At 42.7% G+C, this 22,903-nt stretch overlaps 1 protein-coding gene across 1 annotated transcript in view; it reads right to left on the reverse strand.

The window, feature by feature from the left end:
- Positions 1–22,903, reverse strand: part of vav3b (vav 3 guanine nucleotide exchange factor b) — a 140,628-nt gene that overhangs the window by 53,145 nt on the left and 64,580 nt on the right. The window contains exons 15-20 of the mRNA XM_039003302.1: positions 14,471–14,580; positions 7,867–7,968; positions 7,614–7,705; positions 7,475–7,497; positions 6,211–6,244; positions 1,123–1,253 (exon numbers count right to left, since the gene is read on the reverse strand). Of these exons, the coding sequence (XP_038859230.1) occupies positions 1,123–1,253; positions 6,211–6,244; positions 7,475–7,497; positions 7,614–7,705; positions 7,867–7,968; positions 14,471–14,580 (492 nt within the window). The remainder of the gene's footprint in view (positions 1–1,122; positions 1,254–6,210; positions 6,245–7,474; positions 7,498–7,613; positions 7,706–7,866; positions 7,969–14,470; positions 14,581–22,903) is intronic.

Genomic DNA, 22,903 nt, shown 5'->3' on the forward strand with positions numbered 1-22,903 from the left:
CTTTATTGGCATGGGAAACATATGTTAACATTGCCAAAGCAAATGAAGTAGATAATAAAAAAAAGTGAAATAAACTTAAATTGATTAATCAAGTGCTACACACACAGACAGAGAGAAACTAAACTGATTCAGACACAAGGACTCTGAAGGAACTAACTGTAACACGTTGTCACACGCAGGCACTTTAGTGACCGTCTACTGTGGCTCTATTATAGCCATACTGTCACCTTTGATCTCTCTCCCTCGCTCTGCTGTGTGTGCATCTTGCTAGCTGTCGCTCATTTGGCGAGGGGCTGAAAGTCATTGGCAGAAACTCGAATTGCGAGGAGGTGGCCCACGTGGGGGAAATGGCGCCGCATAGCATGCAGAAAACAGTCGCTTTTAAACTAGTGATTACGCTGCTAATTTAGGTTAAAAAAAAAGTAATTCTGTATAAATTACACACTGACACGTCCTGCCCAATGCGGGAGGTTTAAAAAATACAAGTCGCCAAAAATACTATTTATTTTTTATAAAACTAACAAATGGTGACAGTATGGCTACAATATAGCCACAGTAGACGGTCACTAATGTGCCTGCGTGTGAGAACGTGTTACAGTTAGTTCCTTCAGAGTCCTTGTGTCTGAATCAGTTTAGTTTCTCCCTGTCTGTGTGTGTAGCACTTGATTAATCAATTTAAGTCACTAATTGGCTAGATCAACTTCTCTGCTCTCACAGATCTAATCAGAAGAGGCAAGGAAGACGACAAATAGCATACACACAACCACACACACACACACACACACCACATTCCTCATGCATAGCAGGAGTTTCATCACTCCTGGCTGAAGAAATCAATTGACAGAGTTGTGCGTGTGCGTGTTACCAACTACCGCCCACTATCTCCTCTTAATGCTGACCTCTATGTAACGCTTCTGTGGTGATTCACCTGGAATGAACTGGAAGAGCATGACGACTGAATGTGTAGGTTAAATCACAGCAGTTAATGAGGAGTGAGGTCACACACACACACAGACACACACACACACACGCACGCACACACACAACACACAGACACAGACACACAGACGTGCACACACATTGAAGCATACGTTCCTTCCGTCTGACTGAGTCGTCACCCACCTGCCACCAGGAGCTGTGTAGGTCGGCACAGATGAGCTCGATGATGTCCCCAGCATGGATGGTCAACGGGGGGGAACCCTGGGGAGAGGGGATACCACAGTAGTCTTTGATCACCAGCATCCTGGGGAGACCTGAGGAGAGGAGAGGAGAAGACACATGCTGAGACAGGGCTATAGTAGACCTTGGGACAGACAGAGGAGAGGGCATGCTGAGACAGGGATATGGTAGACTCAACAGCCTTAGTTTCTCAAATGACTGCCTCGCCTGGTTCACCAACTACTTCTCAGACAGAGTTCAGTGTGTCAAATCGGAGGGCCTGTTGTCCGGACCTCTGGCAGTCTCTATGGGGGTGCCACAGGGTTCAATTCTCGGGCCGACTCTTTTCTCTGTATATATCAATGATGTCGCTCTTGCTGCGGGTGATTCTCTGATCCACCTCTACGCAGACGACACCATTCTGTATACATCTGGCCCTTCTTTGGACACTGTGTTACCAAACCTCCAAACGAGCTTCAATTCCATACAACACTCCTTCCGTGGCCTCCAACTGCTCTTAAATGCTAGTAAAACTAAATGCATGCTATTCAACTGTTTGCTGCCCGCAACCTCCCGCCGGACTAGCATCACTACTCTGGACGGTTCTGACTTAGAATATGTGGACAACTACAAATACCTAGGTGTCTGGTTAGACTGTAAATTCTCCTTCCAGACTCACATTAAACATCTCCAATCCAAAATAAAATCTAGAATCAGCTTCCTATTTCGGAACAAAGCCTCCTTCACTCACGCCGCCAAACATACCCTCGTAAAACTGACTATCATACCGATCCTCGACTTCGGCGATGTCATTTACAAAATAGCCTCCAACACTCTACTCAGCAAACTGGATGTAGTCTATCACAGTGCCATCCGTTTTGTCACCAAAGCCCCATATACCAGCCACCACTGCGAACTGTATGCTCTAGTCGGCTGGCCCTCGCTACATAATCGTCGCCAGACCCACTGGCTCCAGGTCATCTATAAGTCTATGCTAGGTAAAGCTCCGCCTTATCTCAGCTCACTGGTCACCATAACAACACCCACCCGGAGCACGGTCCAGCAGGTATATCTCACTGGTCATCCCCAAAGCCAACACTTACTTTGGCCGCCTTTCCTTCCACTTCTCTGCTGCCAATGACTGGAACGAATTGCAAAAATCGCTGAAGCTGGAGACTCATATCTCCCTCACTAACTTTAAGCACCAGCTATCTGAGCAGCTAACCAATCGCTGCAGCTGTACATAGCCCATCTGTAAATAGCCCATCCAATCTACCTACCTCATCCCCATATTGTTTTTATTTACTTTGCTGCTCTTTTGCACACCAGTATTTCTACTTGCACATCATCATCTGCTCATCTATCACTCCAGTGTTAATTTGCTAAATTGTAATTACTTCGCTACTATGGCCTATTTATTGCCTTATCTCCTCACGCTATTTGCACACACTGTATATAGACTTTCTTTTCTTCTATTGTGTTATTGACTGTACGCTTGATTATTCCATGTGTAACTCTGTGTTGTTGTTTGTGTCACACTGCTTTGCTTTATCTTGGCCAGGTCGCAGTTGTAAATGAGAACTTGATGAGAATGAGAACTCTCAACTAGCCTACCTGGTTAAATAAAGGTGAAATAAAAATAAAATAAAATAAATAGAGCTGGGGACAGACAGAGGAGAGGACATATGACTTCTAGATGGCCAGAGTCGCTCCCCTCCTCAACCCCTCTGATGTCTTTACTTTCCAAAACACTTGAGCGTGCTATCTCTGACCAACTGTCTCGTTATCGCTCTCAGAACCATCTTCTGGACACTAACCAGTCAGGCTCCAAGACGGGTCACTCAAACGAAACTGCTCTCCTCTGTGTCAGGGAGGCTCTCTGCACTGCCAAAGCTGACTTTCTCTCCTCTGTTCTCATCCTCCTTGATCTATACACTGCCTTCAACACCGTGAAGCATCAGATCCTCCTCTCCACCCTCTCAGGACTGGCTGTCTCAGGTTCTGCACACTCCTGGATTGCATCCTACCTGGCAGGTGGCGTGGAGAGGATCTGTGTATCTCAGCTTGGATGTCGGCACACCACCTCAACCTCAGCCTCGAAAAGACGGAGCTGCTCTTCCTCACATGCAAGGCCTGCCCGCTCAAAGACCCCTCCATCACGGTCGACAACTCCACGGTGCGAAGAACCTTGCCGTGACCATGGAAAACACCTCGTCGTTCTCAAACATCAACAACATCAAAACAGTGACTCACTCCTGCAGGTTCATGCTCCAGAACATCTGTAGATTACAACCTCTCCTCAAACAGGAAGTGGTGCAGGTCCTAATCCAGGGCACTTGTCATCTCCCGTCTAGACTACTGCAACTCTCTGTTGGCTGGGCTCCCTGCTTCTGCCATCAAACCCCTGCAACTTATCCAGAACGCTGAAGCCCGCCTGGTGTTCAACCTTCCCAAGTTCTCTCATGTCACCCCGCTCCGCAGCACACTCTACTGGTGTCCAGTCGAAGCTCGCATCCGCTACAAGACCTTGGTTCTTATCTACGGAGCAGCAAGAGGAACTGCCCCCCTCTACTTTCAGGCTATGATCAAAACCACCTCAGCTAGACTAAAGATACCTGCCAGCCAGACAAGGCCTCCTACTCTCCCCCAGTCTGCTCCCAAAGCTAACACTTAAACACATTTACCTTCCAGCCATAGTCCTCTTTAGCCTGGTCCCAGATCTGTTTCTGCTGTCTTAACCACCTCTTATGGTCATTTGTGTGACAACGACCATAGGAGTGAGCTAGACAACGGCATAAACAGATCTGGGACCAGGCTAACAGTCTTCACTCCTATTAGAACCAGTGCTGCTGTCCTCAGATGACTGAAATATCATGGCAACAGGCACGCATGTGCTGTTTAATAAGAAAACTATAAAAGCCAATAAGTATAACGGTCTGCCTTTCTGCCTACCCGTCTTTCTCATGAAGAGATTAAGTTACGGATATTCATTTCCTCTCTAAGCGACTCAGGCAGGCATAACTCTATTGTTGGGCCCAGAGGAGAGGAGCAGAGGCAAGGGAACAGAGAGAGGCTGGAGAGTTTAACAGAGGCAAGGGAACAGAGAGAGGCTGGAGAGTTTAACAGAGGAGAGGGAACAGAGAGAGGCTGGAGAGTTTAACCAGCAGAGAGGAGAGACAAGGGCACAGAGAGAGGCTAGAGAGTTTAACCATGGGTGTCCTCCTATCCCTGCCCAGGCTTTTCTTAATGAATCCACCCACTCCAATCCATTTGTCTCCACTACACACTGTCCTTCCTCCCTGACTCCCACCGTAGACTAGAGGTAAAGACCTTCCTCCCTGGCTCCCACCGTAGACTAGAGGTGGGGGTAAAGGCCTTCCTCCCTGACTCCCACCGTAGACTAGAGGTAAAGGCCTTCCTCCCTGACTCCCACCGTAGACTAGAGGTGGGGGTAAAGGCCTTCCTCCCTGACTCCCACCGTAGACTAGAGGTGGGGGTAACGGCCTTCCTCCCTGGCCCCCACTGTAGACTAGAGGTGGGGGTAAAGACCTCCTCCCTGGCTCCCACCGTAGACTAGAGGTAAAGGCCTTCCTCCCTGACTCCCACCGTAGACTAGAGGTGGGGGTAAAGGCCTTCCTCCCTGACTCCCACCGTAGACTAGAGGTAAAGGCCTTCCTCCCTGACTCCCACCGTAGACTAGAGGTAAAGACCTTCCTCCCTGGCTCCCACCGTAGACTAGAGGTAAAGACCTTCCTCCCTGGCTCCCACCGTAGACTAGAGGTGGGGGTAAAGGCCTTTCTCCCTGACTCCCACCGTAGACTAGAGGTGGGGGTAAAGGCCTTCCTCCCTGACTCCCACCGTAGACTAGAGGTGGGCGTAAAGGCCTTTCTCCCTGACTCCCACCGTAGACTAGAGGTGGGGGTAAAGGCCTTCCTCCCTGACTCCCACCGTAGACTAGAGGTAAAGACCTTCCTCCCTGGCTCCCACCGTAGACTAGAGGTGGGGGTAAAGGCCTTTCTCCCTGACTCCCACCGTAGACTAGAGGTAAAGGCCTTCCTCCCTGACTCCCACCGTAGACTAGAGGTGGGGGTAAAGGCCTTCCTCCCTGGCCCCCACTGTAGACTAGAGGTGGGGGTAAAGACCTCCTCCCTGGCTCCCACCGTAGACTAGAGGTGGGGGTAAAGGCCTTCCTCCCTGGCTCCCACCGTAGACTAGAGGTGGGGGTAAAGGCCTTCCTCCCTGACTCCCACCGTAGACTAGAGGTGGGGGTAAAGGCCTTCCTCCCTGGCTCCCACCATAGACTAGAGGTGGGGGTAAAGGCCTTCCTCCCTGACTCCCACCGTAGACTAGAGGTGGGGGTAACGGCCTTCCTCCCTGGCCCCCACTGTAGACTAGAGGTGGGGGTAAAGACCTCCTCCCTGGCTCCCACCGTAGACTAGAGGTGGGGGTAAAGGCCTTCCTCCCTGGCTCCCACCGTAGACTAGAGGTGGGGGTAAAGGCCTTCCTCCCTGACTCCCACCGTAGACTAGAGGTGGGGGTAAAGGCCTTCCTCCCTGGCTCCCACCATAGACTAGAGGTGGGGGTAAAGGCCTTCCTCCCTGGCTCCCACCGTAGACTAGAGGTGGGGGTAAAGGCCTTCCTCCCTGGCTCCCACCATAGACTAGAGGTGGGGGTAAAGGTCTTCCTCCCTGGCTCCCACCATAGACTAGAGGTGGGGGTAAAGGCCTTCCTCCCTGGCTCCCACCGTAGACTAGAGGTGGGGGTAGAGCAACTTCACCTTCACCTGAAGAGCTACTTGGCGAACCCTTCACCTGAAGATCTACCTGGGGAACCCTTCTCCTGAAGAGCTACTTGGCGAACCCTTCACCTAAAGAGCTACTTGGCGAAACCTCCTCCTGAGGAGTTGCTTGCTGAATTAACTTTGAAGTTTTCAGCTTTTAGACTTTTAACTTGAAGTTGTTAGATGGTTATATAGGCCACTTTCACAGCACCAGTCTTCACATGAGGTCTCTGTTAAGACTGTAGGAAGTGACACGGTCGAACCGTACTGACCTGGGTCTGGTTGTTTCCGCACCGTCGGAGCCCTCTGTGGAGAGAGAGAAGGCATGTCATTCACACACAGGCGCATGCAGACACACGCACGAACATGCACACACGCATGAATGCACATGGAGAAACACACACACACACTCACCGAGAGAAACAGACACTCATAGATAAACACATGCACACAGAGAAACAAAACACAGAAACACACACACACACTCACCGAGAGAAACAGACACTCAGAGAAACACACACATAGATAAACACATGCACACAGAGAAACAAAACACAGAAACACACACACACACACACACACACACACACACACAAAGAGAGACACACACATAGAGAAGCACATGCACAAAGAGAAACACACAAACACACACACAAAGAGAAACACACAGAGTGCGATATCATCTTGACCTGCACTTCAGTACGAGTCAGAGACGTTCATTCATCTGTGAACACTGGGAATTTTCTTTCTGTTTTTCTTACAACAGTAAGACGGAGTACCTACCAGATACACATATGAAGATGGTGTGCTGTTCATTATACAGTCCCTCCTTCACACATACAGTATCTTACCCTTGTGTTACACTTGTGTGATTGTTAAGAAAGAGTGTGAGCAATCTAGTCTCACCGTGAGTCAGGTACAGCAGGTCAGGAGACAGTCAAAATGACACGTTCAATTCATGGAATGGAATGGCTAATGCTATGTATTTAGGTAATCCAAAATCACATGCATCCATCTATCCATTTATCATGTGTCTGTGTGTCTGCTTGTGTGTGTGTCTGTTTGTGTGTCTGTTCGTGTGTGTGTGTTCGTGTGTCTGTTCGTGTGTGTGTGTGTGTTCGTGTGTCTGTTCGCGTGTGTCTGTCCGTGTGTCTGTTCGTGTGTCTGCTTGTGTGTCTGTTCGTGTGTGTCTGTTCGTGTGTGTGTGTCCGTGTGTCTGTTCGTGTGTGTGTGTCCGTTCGTGTGTCCGTTCGTGTGTCTGTTCGTGTGTCTGTTCGTGTGTCTGTTCGTGTGTGTGTGTTCGTGTGTCCGTTCGTGTGTCCGTTCGTGTGTCCGTTCGTGTGTGTGTGTTCGTGTGTGTGTCTGTGTGTCTGTTTGTGTGTCTGTTCGTGTGTGTGTGTCTGTGTGTCTGTTCGTGTGTCTGTTCGTGTGTCTGTCCGTGTGTGTGTGTTCGTGTGAGCGTAACATTTCTCGGGCTATTGTAAATGTATTGCCGTGGTTACCCTCTCTAAGTGAGAGCAGTAGAGCCTGTCTTACCTCAGGCCTCAGCTTGGCACAATCTGAAAGGAGGTGGACAAGGGACAGAGTGAGCAGAAAGCTCATTTTGTAAAGAGACATCACTGGAGCATATGATAGTAAAAGTCAATGGTTGTAGAGGCACATCTCCCTCTCTTACCAGTTCTTCCACAGACGCCCACTCTACCCAGACACTCTTTATGAGCTCCTAGTCCACACTTAAGACAGAGATAGCCCTGGTTGAAGATACCCCTGGAGGAGGCAGGAGACATTACAGGTACAGTACCAATCTACACCACTATTATCAACACTGTTAACCAAGGAGACTTCAGGAGAAATACTATTATGGGATGTTACTCTGAGAGTATGGATAACCAGGTATTAACAAAGAATAAACAGAGAAACACACACACCTGAGGAGCAGGTGACAGGAGCTACAGGTAGTGATTCTGATGAAGGTATGCATCCTGAACTGGTGGGAGTTGTTACTGGAGTTCTCTGGTCTGATGTTAGATCTGTTCAGAGAGAGAGGGGAGGAGGGGGAGGTGAGGAGTGAGAGAGAGAGGGGAGGAGGGGGAAGAGAGGAGGGAGAGAGAGGGGAGGAGAGGAGGAGGGAGAGAGAGAGCGGAGGAGGGGGAGGTGAGGAGGGAGAGAGAGGGGAGGAGGGGGAGGTGAGGAGTGAGAGAGAGAGGGGAGGAGGGGGAAGAGAGGAGGGAGAGAGAGGGGAGGAGAGGAGGAGAGGAGTGAGAGAGAGGGGAGGAGAGGAGTGAGAGAGAGAGGGGAGGAGGTGAGGAGAGAGAGAGGAGGAGGAGGAGAGGAGGGAGAGAGAGGGGAGGAGAGGAGAGAGAGAGAGAGGAGAGATGGAGGAGAGAGAACAGATGGTGTGTGTGTGTACTGAGTGTGTACAATAGAGCTATAGGACTACAGCAGGTATCTTACAGAGGGATAGTCTCCTACATGGTCATGAGAGACTAATATGTTGAAACCAGCTGGATCCTTGAAATCGCTTTGAAGTTGGAGTGAAAGGAGCAGTAACCAAACTGTTGCTTAGTAACTCACTAAGCCAGGGTGCACTTCATCTGAAGGGTGCTCTCTGCTCTGTGATTGACTCCTGATTCTGGTGCTCGTGTCTGCTGTGATGGGACAGTTTGTTGCCTAAATATCCCCCTTGGAGTGCCACATTTACACAGCTGCACACACACACACACACACACACACACACACACACACACACACACACACACACACTCACACTCACACTCACACTCTGCAGAGGTAGATGTCTAAGTGGAAAAGCATTATGGGTACTCAGCAGTAAGTGAGTTTCACTTCCCTCTCTCCAAATCAAAATAATTTCTCCTCTCCATCTCTTCAATTCTGCCATAAATAAACTGCAGGGCCCTGGATTGAAACAACATTTCCTCAATCGATTTCACCAAGACAACCATTTATAAAGACGGGTCAAATTGTACGATTAGAATGGACATCCATAACTGTCGCCCCAAAGTGCTGTCGTAATGTTGTCGTAGTGACAAAATGCACACAGCACCAGTCAAAAGTTTGGACACCTACTTATTCCAGGGTTTTTCTTTATTTTTTACTATTTTCTACATTTTGAATAACAGTGACGACATTAAAACTATGGAATAACACATATGGAATCATGTTGTAACCAAAAAAAGTGTTAAACAAATCAAAATATATTTGAGATTCTTCAAAGTAGCCACCCTTTGCCTTGATGACAGATTTAAACACCCTTGGCATTCTCTCAACCAGTTTCATGAGGTCGTCACCTGGAATGCACTTCAATTAACAGGTGTGCCTTGTTAAAAGTTAATTTGTGGAATTTCTTTCCTGCTTAATGCATTTTAGCCAATCAGTGTTGTTGTGAAAAGGTAGTGTCACACCCTGATCTGTTTCACCTGTCCCTGTGATTGTCTCCACCCCCTCCAGGTGTTGCTTATTTTCCCCAGTGTATATATCCCTGTGTTTCCTGTCTATCTGTGCCAGTTCGTCTTGTATGTCTTTCAAGTCAACCAGCATGTTTTCCAGTACTACTGCATCTATTCTCTTTTTACTAGTCTTCCCGGTTTTGACTCTTGCCTGTTTTCTGGACTCCATACCCACCTGCCTGACCATTCTGCCTGCCCTGACCTCGAGCCTGGACTGAACTGGTTTTGACCTTTTGCGTGTCCACGACCACTCTTGCCTTACCCTTTTGGATTGATTAATAAATATCAAAGACTCAAACCATCTGCCTCCCGTGTCTGCATCTGGGCCTCGCCTTGTTCCCTTGTTTGTAGGGTGGAATACAGAAGATCGCCCTTTTCGGTAAAAGACCAAGTCCATATTATGGCAAGAACAACTCAAATAAGCAAAAATTACTTTAAGAGATGAAGGTCAGTCAATACAAAAAATTTCAAGAACTTTGAAAGTTTCTTCAAGTGCAGTCGCAAAAACCATCAAGCGCTATGATGAAACTGCCTCTCATGAGGACCGCCACAGGAAAGGAAGACCGTGAGTTAACTCTGCTGCAGAGGATAAGTTCATTTGCTGCCCAAATAAACGCTTCACAGAGTTCAAGTAACAGACACATCTCAACATTAACTGTTCAGAGGAGACTGTGTGAATCAGGCCTTCATGTTTGAATTGTTTCAAAGAAACCACTACTAAAGGACACCAATTATAAGAAGAGACTTGCTTGGGCCAAGAAACATGAGCAATGGACATTAGACCGGTGGAAGTCTGTCCTTTGGTCTGATGAGTCCAAATTTCAGATTTTTGGTTCCAACCACCGCGTCTTTGTAAAACGCAGAGTAGTTGAACGGATGATCTCTGCATGTGTTGTCCGACCGTCAAGCATGGAGGAGAAAGTGTGATGGTGTGGGGGTGCTTTGCTGGTGACACTGTCAGTGATATATTTAGAACTCAAGGCACACTTAACCAGCATGGCTACCACAGCATTCTGCAGCGATACATTTCCCATCTGGTTTGCGCAATAGGACAATGACCCAACACATCTCCAGACTGTGTAAGGGCTATTTGACCAAGGAGAGTGATGGAGTGCTGCATCAGATGACCTGGTCTCCACAATCACCCGACCTCAACCCAAATGGAGATGGTTTGGGATGAATTGGACAGCAGAGTGCAGGAAATGCAGCCAACAAGTGCTCAGCATATGTGGGAACTCCTTCAAGACTGTTGGAAAAGCATTCCAGGTGAAGCTGGTTGAGAGAATGCCAAGACTGTGCAAAGCTGTCATCAAGGCAAAGGGTGGCTACTTTGAAGATTCTACAATATAAAATATATTTTGAATTGTTTAACACTTTTTTGGTTACATGATTCCATGTGTGTTATTTCATAGTTTTGATGTCTTCACCATTATTCTAAAATGTAGAAAATAGTAAAAAATAAAGAAAAACCCTGGATTGAGTAGGTGTGTCCAAACTTGACTGGCACTGTACATTTTCTTCACAATATGAGTGAGACTTCAAACTTAAGCAAAGGTTAAAACAACTCTTGGACTCACTTTAGTCCTTGTAGTGACCTACAAGTAGTGACCTACAAGTAGTGACCTACAAGTAGTGACCTACAAGTAGTAACCTACAAGTAGTGACCTACAAGTAGTGACCTACAAGTAGTAACCTACAAGTAGTGACCTACAAGTAGTGACCTACAAGTAGTGACCTACAAGTAGTGACCTACAAGGACTAAAGCCTTACTAGTGACAGAGAACTTCAAACTCACAATTTGAAAGAGACACTTTCAAGCAGAATTGTACTCAAGACTTCCAGCAGGTTATCAAAAGTATGACTGTTGTCAGAGGTATGTTTGTGTGTGTGTGTGTGTGTGTGTGTGTGTGTGTGTGTGTGTGTGTGTGTGTGTGTGTGTGTGTGTGTGTGTGTGTGTGTGTGTGTGTGTGTGTGTCTTTAATTGGAGTTGAAATTTGAGCAAACAGAGTCCCCACGTCTCGTTGTCTCGTTGTCTTGGAAACACACTGTACAGGTCCTTCAGAAAGTACACTCTTTCCATATTTAGTTGTTGAGATTTTTTGTCACTGGACTAATACACAATACCCGATAACGTCAAAGTGGAATTATGTTTTTTTGGACATTTTATCAAATTATTTAAAAAAATCTAAAGCTGAAATGTCTTGAGTCAATAAGTATTCAACCCTTTTGTTATGTCTAGCCTAAATACAGTAAGTTCAGGAGTAAACATGTGCTTAACGAGTCACATAATACGTTTCATGGACTCACTCTGAGTGCAATAATAGTGTTTAACATGATTTGTGAATGACTACTTCATCTCTGTAGATACAATTAATTAAGGTCCCTCAAAGCAATGAATTTCAAACACAGATTCAACCACAAAGACCAGGGAGGTTTTCCAATGCCTCTCAAAGAACGGCACCTATTGGTAGAAACATTATAATTTTTTTAAGCAGACATTGAATATCCCTTTGAGCATTGTGAAGTTATTAATTACACTTTGGCTCGTATCAATGCACCCAAAGATACAGACGTCCTTCCTAACTCAGATGCCAGAGAGGATGAAAAGCACTCAGGGATTTCACCATGATGCCAATTAAAACAGTTTAACAAAATGTTATGGCTGCGATAGAATAAAACTGAGGATGGATAAACAACATGTTAATTACTCCTCAATACTAGCTTAATTGACAGAGAGAAAAAAAGAAAGCCTGTACAGAAAAAAATATTGCAAAACATGCACCTTTTGCAACAAGGCACTAAAGTAATACTGAAAGAAAAGTGGCAAAGCAATTATCTTTTTGTCCTGAATACAAAGTGCTATGTTTGGGGCAAATACAACATTTTTTATTAAATTTTATCCCATTTTCTCCCCAATTTTCGTGGTATCCAATCGCTAGTAATTACTATCTTGTCTCATCGCTACAACTCCCGTACGGGCTCGGGAGAGACGAAGGTTGAAAGCCATGCGTCCTCCGAAGCACAACCCAACCAAGCCGCACTGCTTCTTAACACAGCGCGCCTCCAACCCGGAAGCCAGCCGCACCAATGTGTCGGAGGAAACACCGTGTACCTGGCCCCCTTGGTTAGCGCGCACTGCGCCCGGCCCGCCACAGGAGTCGCTGGAGCGCGATGAGGCAAGGATATCCCTACCGGCCAAACCCTCCCTAACCCGGACGACGCTATGCCAATTGTGCGTCGCCCCACGGACCTCCCGGTTGCGGCCGGCTGCGACAGAGCCTGGGCGCGAACCCAGAGACTCTGGTGGCGCAGTTAGCACTGCGATGCAGTGCCCTAGACCACTGCGCCACCCAGGAGGCCACTTTCCATATTTTCAAGCATAGTGGTAGCTGCATCATGTTAGGGGTATGCTTGTAATCGTTAAGGACACTGGAGTTTTTCAGGATAAAAAATGTACTGAATGGAGCTAAGCACAGGAAAAAGCCTAGAGGAAAACCTGTTTCAGTCTGCTTTCCACCAGACACTGGGAGATTAATTCACCTTTCAGCAAGACAATAACCTAAAATACAAGGCCAAATCTACACATTGTTTACCAAGTTTATTTGACCTTTATTTAACTAGGCAAGTCAGTCAAACCCTAACCCGGAAAACGCTGGGCCAATTGTGCACCGCCCTATAGGACTCCCAATCATCGCCGGTTGTGATACAGCCTAGAAACGAACCAGGGTCTGTAGTGACGCCTCTAGCACTGAGATGCAGTGCCTTAGACCACTGCGCCACTCGGGAGCCCAAAAAGACAGTGAATGTTCCTGAGTGGCCTAGTTACAGTTTTGACTTTAATCTACTTGAAAATCTATGACAAGACATAGATTTTATCTATGACAAGACCTGAAAATGGTTGTCTAGCAATGATCAACAACCAATTTGACAGAGCTTGAAGAATTTAGAAAAGAATAATGGGCAAAATGTTGTACAATCCAGGTGTGGAAAGACTTACCCAGAAAGACTCAATGCTGTAATCGCTGTCAAAGGTGCGTCTACAAAGTACTGAGTCAGGGGTTTGAATACTATTTCAATTTCAATAAATTTGCCAACATTTCAAAAAAACATGTTTTCCCTTTGTCATTATGGGGTATTGTGTGTACATGGGTGAGAGAGAAAAAATAATGTAATCAATTTTGAATTGAGGCTGTAACACAAATAAATGTGGAATAAGTCAAGGGGTATGAAACCTTTCTGAATTAACTGTATATGCCATTTAGCCAACAAGCTCTCACAGTGCAGAATCAGACATTTGTCCATAAAAAGGTCAAATTTCAAAGGTTAAGTCAAGGTATTAATTCCAAATGGTAAAGTTAACGGTTAAGATTTAGGACAGGGTTCAAACAAAAACAACAAAACATAATTGCCCTGCACTGAGATTGAATGCCATAGCCTCGGAGCCAGAGCTCACGGTTTACGCCCATCCACCTTCCACAACGCCCTAGTAAAACCCAAGTCTATGTGATGGTAATAGTGCTCACCATTGCCCCTAGTGGCCCGGGTTTTAAGTAATCTCCTGACGTCCTGTTTACCTAGTCGGACGTCTTATTTCGCAGTGGATCTTGAGCGACCTGGCTGAGTTAACAAATCATTTTATTCACTACAATCATGCGAGTGTACATTTTTCATATGGGTGGCCACAGCAGGAATCAAACCCACAATACCAAGCCACATTCAGTATTTTTTTTAAACGTAGTTGAACGTTCAATTAAATGGAAAAGGTGCTGCACAGAACGACCAGTTGAAAGACAGGGAGGGGTTTGGTTGTGGGCTCAAAATGCACCGTTGCCCTTTAAATACATCACTTGTTGCTTCAAGCCACACCCTGCCACACCTACCAAACAGCGTAAATGTACCTCAAAGTCTGTTCAGGAATGTACAAGAACAATTTTGGGGGAAACGTGTCGTTCAGTGCAAACCGTTCTGCAATGTAGCAAACATTCAATGGAGCTGAACGAACTGAGAGACACAGGACCACCATGACACTTCACAGACAACAGAGTACAGACGTAGCCCAGCTCACATTGCCATGTCAAACTGGTCCAGCCACTTCTTCTTCAGCTCCTTGGTCTTGAAGAAGAACTCAAAGCCGCTCTGCCCTTGCTGATGGGTCAGGTAGAAACCATAGAACCACTGAGGAGGGAGAGAGGAAGACAGGGAGTGAATGGCAAAGTAACACACACTCTCTGTCTCTATCGCTCTGTCTCTCTCTCTCTCACACACACAAACACACACATACAGAGCCTTCAGAAAGTATTCACACCCTTTGACTTTTTACACATTTTGTTGTTATAGAAATAATTTAAAATGGATAAAATGTAGATTTTTCTGGGGTCACTGGCCTACACACAATCGCCGATAATTTCAAAGCGGAATTATGTTTTTTATTTTAAAAAATATAAAAAAACATTAAATATGGAAATCTGAAATGTCTTGAGTCAATAAGTATTCAACCCCTTTGTTATAGCAAGACTAAATAAGTTATAGAACGACTAAATATGTGCTTAGTAATTCACATAATAAGTTACATGGACTCACTCTGTGCGCAATAATAGTTTTTAAACATGATTTTTTTATGTCACTAGATTCCTCTGAAAAGGATCATATTCAATTTGTCTGTAGCAAAATTATGGAATCTGTTGGTATCATCAGAAAGATGGGGTGGTTTGGTTGATCAGGCTTGCTTCCTAACTCAATACCATAACTTAATTTACAAATATCTAATTTACTGTAATATTGTCATGCCAGAACATATGTCTTCTACCTACACAAATTATACATCATAAATACGCAACACTAGCCACCTCCTCTAATTACCTGGCTACATTAAGAAACTCAATATCTTCTATATTTATGACATTAATGTACGCCAATTATGCACTTTTATCTACAAATACTTATACCTCCCAGACAGTTTATCATCCTATATTAACATCCCCCTATATTAACACCCCATATATTAACATCCTATATTAACACCCCCTATATTAACATCCTATATTAACATCCCCTATATTAACATCCTATATTAACACCACCTATATTAACACCCCCTATATTAACACCCCCTATATTAACATCCTATATTAACACCCCCTATATTAACACCCCCTATATTAACATCCACCTATATTATCATGCTATATTAACACCCCCTTATATTAACATCTCCCTATATTAACATCCTATATTAACATCCTATATTAACATCCCCCTATATTATCATCCTATATTAACATCCCCCTATATTATCATCCTATATTAACATCCCCCTATATTAACATCCTATATTAACACCCCCTATATTAACATCCCCATATATTAACATCCTATATTAACATCCCCATATATTAACACCCTATATTAACATCCCATATATTAACATCCTATATTAACATCCCCATATATTAACACCCTATATTAACACCCCCTATATTAACATCCCCTATATTAACATCCTATATTAACATCCCATATTAACATCCCATATTAACACCCCCTATATTAACACCCCCTATATTAACACCCCCTATATTAACACCCCCTATATTAACATCCTATATTAACATCCTATATTAACATCCTATATTAACATCCCATATTAACATCCCATATTAACACCCCCTATATTAACACCCACCTATATTAACACCCCTTATATTAACATCCCGTATATTAACATCCTATATTAACATCTTATATTAACATCCCCCTATATTAACACCCCCTATATTAACATCCCCCTATATTAACATCTCCCTATATTAACATCCTATATTACCACCCCACTATATTAACATCCCCTATATTAACATCACCTATATTAACACCCCCTATATTAACACCCCCTATATTAACATCTCTTATATTAACATCCTATATTAACAACCTATATTAACATCACCTATATTAACACCCCCTATATTAACACCCCCTATATTAACATCCTATATTAACAACCTATATTAACATCCCTTATATTAACATCCTATATTAACAACCTATATTAACACCCCCTATATTAACACCCCCTATATTAACATCCCTTATATTAACATCCTATATTAACAACCTATATTAACATCCTATATTAACATCCTATATTAACAACCTATATTAACATCCTATATTAACATCCCCTATATTAACATCCCCCTATATTAACACCCTATATTACCATCCCCTGATATTAACACCCCCCAATATTAACATCCTATATTACCACTTCCCTATATTATCATATATTAACACCCCCTTATATTAACACCTCCCTATATTAACATCCCCTATATTAACACCCCCTATATTAACGTCCCCTATATTAACACCCCCCTATATTAACACCCCCCTATATTAACACCCCTATATTAACACCCCCCTATATTAACATCCCCTATATTAACACCTCCCTATATTAACACCCCTCAATATTAACATCCTATATTACCACTTCCCTATATTATCATATATTAACACCCCCTTATATTAACACCTGCCTATATTAACATCCCCTAGATTAACACCCCCTATATTAACATCCCCCTATATTAACACCCTATATTACCATCCCCTGATATTAACACCCCCCAATATTAACATCCTATATTACCACTTCCCTATATTATCATATATTAACACCCCCTTATATTAACACCTCCCTATATTAACATCCCCTATATTAACACCCCCTATATTAAAAACCCCTATTTTAACACCCCCTATATTAACAGCCCCTATATTAACACCTCCCTATATTAACATCCTATATTAACATCCCCTATATTAACACCCCCCTATATTAACACCCCCCTATATTAACACCCCCTTATATTAACACCCCAACAATATTAACACCCCCTTATATTAACACCCCCTTATATTAACACCCCCCTATATTAACATCCCCTATATTAACACCCCCCTATATTAACACCCCCCTATATTAACACCCCCTTATATTAACACCCCCTATATTAACACCCCCTATATTAACATCCTAAATTAACATCCCCTATATTAACACCCCCTATATTAACATCCCCTATATTAACACCTCCCTATATTAACACCCCCCCCTATATTAATATCCCCTATATTAACACCCCCCTATATTAACACCCCCTATATTAACACCCCCTATATTAACACCTCCCTATATTAACACCCCCTATATTAACATCCCCTATATTAACACCCCCTTATATTAACACCCCCTTATATTAACACCCCCCTATATTAACATCCCCTATATTAACATCCCCTATATTAACACCTCCCTATATTAACATCCCCTATATTAAAACCCCCTATATTAACACCCCCCTATATTAACATCCCCTATATTAACACCCCCCTATATTAACACCCCCCTATACTAACACCTCTCTATATTAACACCCCCCTATATTAACACCCCCTATATTAACATCCCCTAATATTAACACCTCCCTATATTAACACCCCCTATATTAACATCCCCTATATTAACACCCCCCATATTAACACCCCCTTATATTAACACCCCCCTATATTAACACCCCCTTATATTAACACCCCCTTATATTAACACCCCCCTATATTAACATCCCCTATATTAACACCCCCGTATATTAACACCCCCTATATTAACACATCCCTATATTAACACCTCCCTATATTAACATCCCCTATATTAACACCCCCTATATTAACATCCCCTTATATTAACACCTCCCTATATTAACACCCCCTATATTAACATCCCCTATATTAACTCCCCCCTATATTAACACCCCATATATTAACATCCCCTTATATTAACAACTCCCTATATTAACAACCCCTATATTAACATCCCCTATATTAACACCCCCCTATTTTAACACCTCCCTATATTAACATCCACTATATTAACATCCCCTATATTAACATCCCCTATATTAACATCCCCTATATTAACACCCCCTATATTAACACCCCCTATATTAACATCCCCTATATTAACATCCCCTATATTAACACCTCCCTATATTAACATCCCTTATATTAGCATCCCCTATATTAACATCCCCTATATTAACACCTCCCTATATTAACATCCCTTATATTAACATCCTATATTAACATCCTATATTAACATCCCCCTATATTAACATCCCCTATATTAACATCCCCTATATTAACACCCCCTATATTAACATCCCCTAAATTAACATCACCTATATTAACACCCCCCTATATTAACACCCCCTATATTAACATCCTAAATTAACATCCCCTATATTAACACCCTCTATATTAACATCCCCTATATTAACATCTCCCTATATTAACACCCCCCCTATATTAACACCCCCTATATTAACACCCCCTATATTAACACCCCCTATATTAACACCCCCTATATTAACACCTCCCTATATTAACACCCCCTATATTAACATCCCCTATATTAACACCCCCTTATATTAACACCCCCTTATATTAACACCCCCCTATATTAACATCCCCTATATTAACATCCCCTATATTAACACCTCCCTATATTAACACCTCCCTATATTAACATCCCCTATATTAACACCCCCTATATTAACACCCCCCTATATTAACATCCCCTATATTAACACCCCCCTATATTAACACCCCCCTATATTAACACCCCCCTATACTAACACCTCCCTATATTAACACCCCCTATATTAACATCCCCTAATATTAACACCTCCCTATATTAACACCCCCTATATTAACATCCCCTATATTCACACCCCCCATATTAACACCCCCTTATATTAACACCCCCCTATATTAACACCCCCTTATATTAACACCCCTTTATATTAACACCCCCCTATATTAACATCCCCTATATTAACACCCCCCTATATTAACACCCCCCTATATTAACACCCCCTATATTAACACATCCCTATATTAACACCTCCCTATATTAACATCCCCTATATTAACACCCCCTATATTAACATCCCCTTATATTAACACCTCCCTATATTAACACCCCCTATATTAACACCCCCCATATTAACATCCCCTATATTAACTCCCCCCTATATTAACACCCCCTATATTAACATCCCCTTATATTAACACCTCCCTATATTAACACCCCCTATATTAACATCCCCTATATTAACACCCCCCTATTTTAACACCTCCCTATATTAACACCTCCATATATTAACATCCACTATATTAACATCCCCTATATTAACATCCCCTATATTAACACCCCCTATATTAACACCCCCTATATTAACATCCCCTATATTAACATCCCCTATATTAACACCTCCCTATATTAACATCCCCTATATTAACATCCCCTATATTAACATCCCCTATATTAACACCTCCCTATATTAACATCCCTTATATTAACATCCTATATTAACATCCTATATTAATATCCCCCTATATTAACATCCACTATATTAACACCCCCTATATTAACATCCCCTAAATTAACATCCCCTATATTAACATCCCTTATATTAACATCCCCTATATTAACATCCCCTATATTAACATCCCCTATATTAACATCCCCTATATTACCATCCCCTATATTAACATCCCCTATATTAACACCCCCTATATTAACACCCCCTAAATTAACATCCCCTATATTAACACCCCCTATATTAACATCCCCTAACTTAACATCCCCTATATTAACATCCCCTTATATTAACATCCTAAATTAACATCCCTTATATTAACACCCCCTATATTAACATCCCCTATATTAACATCCCCTATATTAACATCCCTTATATTAACATCCCCTATATTAACACCCCCTATATTAACACCCCCTATATTAACATCCCCTATATTAACACCCCCTATATTAACACCCCCTATATTAACACCTCCTATATTAACACCCCCTATATTAACACCCCCTATATTAACATCCCCTATATTAACACCCCCTTATATTAACACCCCCCTATAATAACATCCCCTATATTAACACCCCCCTATATTAACATCCCCTATATTAACACCCCCCCTATATTAACACCCCCTATATTAACATCCCCTATATTAACACCCCCTTATATTAACACCCCCCTATAATAACATCCCCTATATTAACACCCCCTATATTAACACCCCCTATATTAACATCCACTATATTGACACCCCCTATATTAACACCCCCTATGTTAACACCCCCCTATATTAACACCCCCTATATTAACATCCCCTATATTAACACCCCCTATATTAACATCCCCTATATTAACACCCCCCATATTAACACCCCCTTATATTAACACCCCCCTATATTAACACCCCCTTATATTAACACCCCCTTATATTAACACCCCCCTATATTAACATCCCCTATATTAACACCCCCCTATATTAACACCCCCCTATATTAACACCCCCTATATTAACACATCCCTATATTAACACCTCCCTATATTAACATCCCCTATATTAACACCCCCTATATTAACATCCCCTTATATTAACACCTCCCTATATTAACACCCCCTATATTAACACCCCCCATATTAACATCCCCTATATTAACTCCCCCCTATATTAACACCCCCTATATTAACATCCCCTTATATTAACACCTCCCTATATTAACACCCCCTATATTAACATCCCCTATATTAACACCCCCCTATTTTAACACCTCCCTATATTAACACCTCCATATATTAACATCCACTATATTAACATCCCCTATATTAACATCCCCTATATTAACACCCCCTATATTAACACCCCCTATATTAACATCCCCTATATTAACATCCCCTATATTAACACCTCCCTATATTAACATCCCTTATATTAACATCCCCTATATTAACACCTCCCTATATTAACATCCCTTATATTAACATCCTATATTAACATCCTATATTAACATCCCCCTATATTAACATCCCCTATATTAACATCCCCTATATTAACACCCCCTATGTTAACATCCCCTAAATTAACATCCCCTATATTAACATCCCTTATATTAACATCCCCTATATTAACATCCCCTAAATTAACATCCCCTATATTAACACCCCCTATATTAACATCCCCTATATTAACATCCCTTATATTAACATCCCCTATATTAACACCTCCCTATATTAACACCTCCCTATATTAACATCCCCTTCTATTAACATCCTAAATTAACATCCCCTATATTAACACCCCCTATATTAACACCCCCTATATTAACACCCCCTATATTAACATCCCCTATATTAACACCCCCTATATTAACACCTCCTATATTAACACCCCCTATATTAACACCCCCCTATATTAACACCCCCTATATTAACACCCCCTATATTAACATCCCCTATATTAACACCCCCTTATATTAACACCCCCCTATAATAACATCCCCTATATTAACACCCCCCTATATTAACATCCCCTATATTAACACCCCCCTATATTAACACCCCCTATATTAACATCCCCTATATTAACACCCCCTTATATTAACACCCCCCTATAATAACATCCCCTATATTAACACCCCCTATATTAACACCCCCTATATTAACATCCCCTATATTAACACCCCCTATATTAACACCCCCTATATTAACACCCCCTATATTAAGACCCCCTATATTAAGACCCCCCTATATTAACACCCCCTATATTAACATCCCCTATATTAACACCCCCTTATATTAACACCCCCTATATTAACACCCCCCTATATTAACACCCCCCTATATTAACACCTCCCTATATTAACACCTCCCTATATTAACACCTCCCTATATTAACACCTCCCTATATTAACATCCTATATTAACACCCCCCTATATTAACACCCCCTATATTAACACCCCCTATATTAACATCCCCTATATTAACACCCCCTATATTAACACCCCCTATATTAACACCCCCTATATTAACACCTCCCTATATTAACACCTCCCTATATTAACATCCTATATTAACACCCCCTATATTAACACCCCCCTATATTAACACCCCCTATATTAACACCCCCTATATTAACACCTCCCTATATTAACACATCCCTATATTAACATCCTATATTAACATCCCTTATTAACACCCTCCTATATTAACATCCCCCTATATTAACACCCCCCTATATTAACATCCTATATTAACATCCCTGCTATAAATACCATGCCTGGCTTCTTAGATGTTTCATGATGTTCTATTATTTCTAGTAGTTGTCGTATATTATTTCCAATGTATCGTCCATGTAAAAAACCTGTCTGATCAGGAAGAACAATACCTGGTGAAACCCTTTTAATTCAGAGTGCTATGCACTTCGATAGTATTTTTGCATCACAACATTGAAGTGTAAGGGGCCTCCAGTTTTTTTTTAGATAGACTGGATCTTTGCATTTGCCATCTGGGTATTCTTTTAATAATAGAGAAATCAGACCTTCCTGCTGAGTACCTGACAGACTAC

This window comes from Salvelinus namaycush, chromosome 11 (genome assembly GCF_016432855.1).
Source record: "Salvelinus namaycush isolate Seneca chromosome 11, SaNama_1.0, whole genome shotgun sequence".
NCBI lineage: Eukaryota > Metazoa > Chordata > Actinopteri > Salmoniformes > Salmonidae > Salvelinus > Salvelinus namaycush.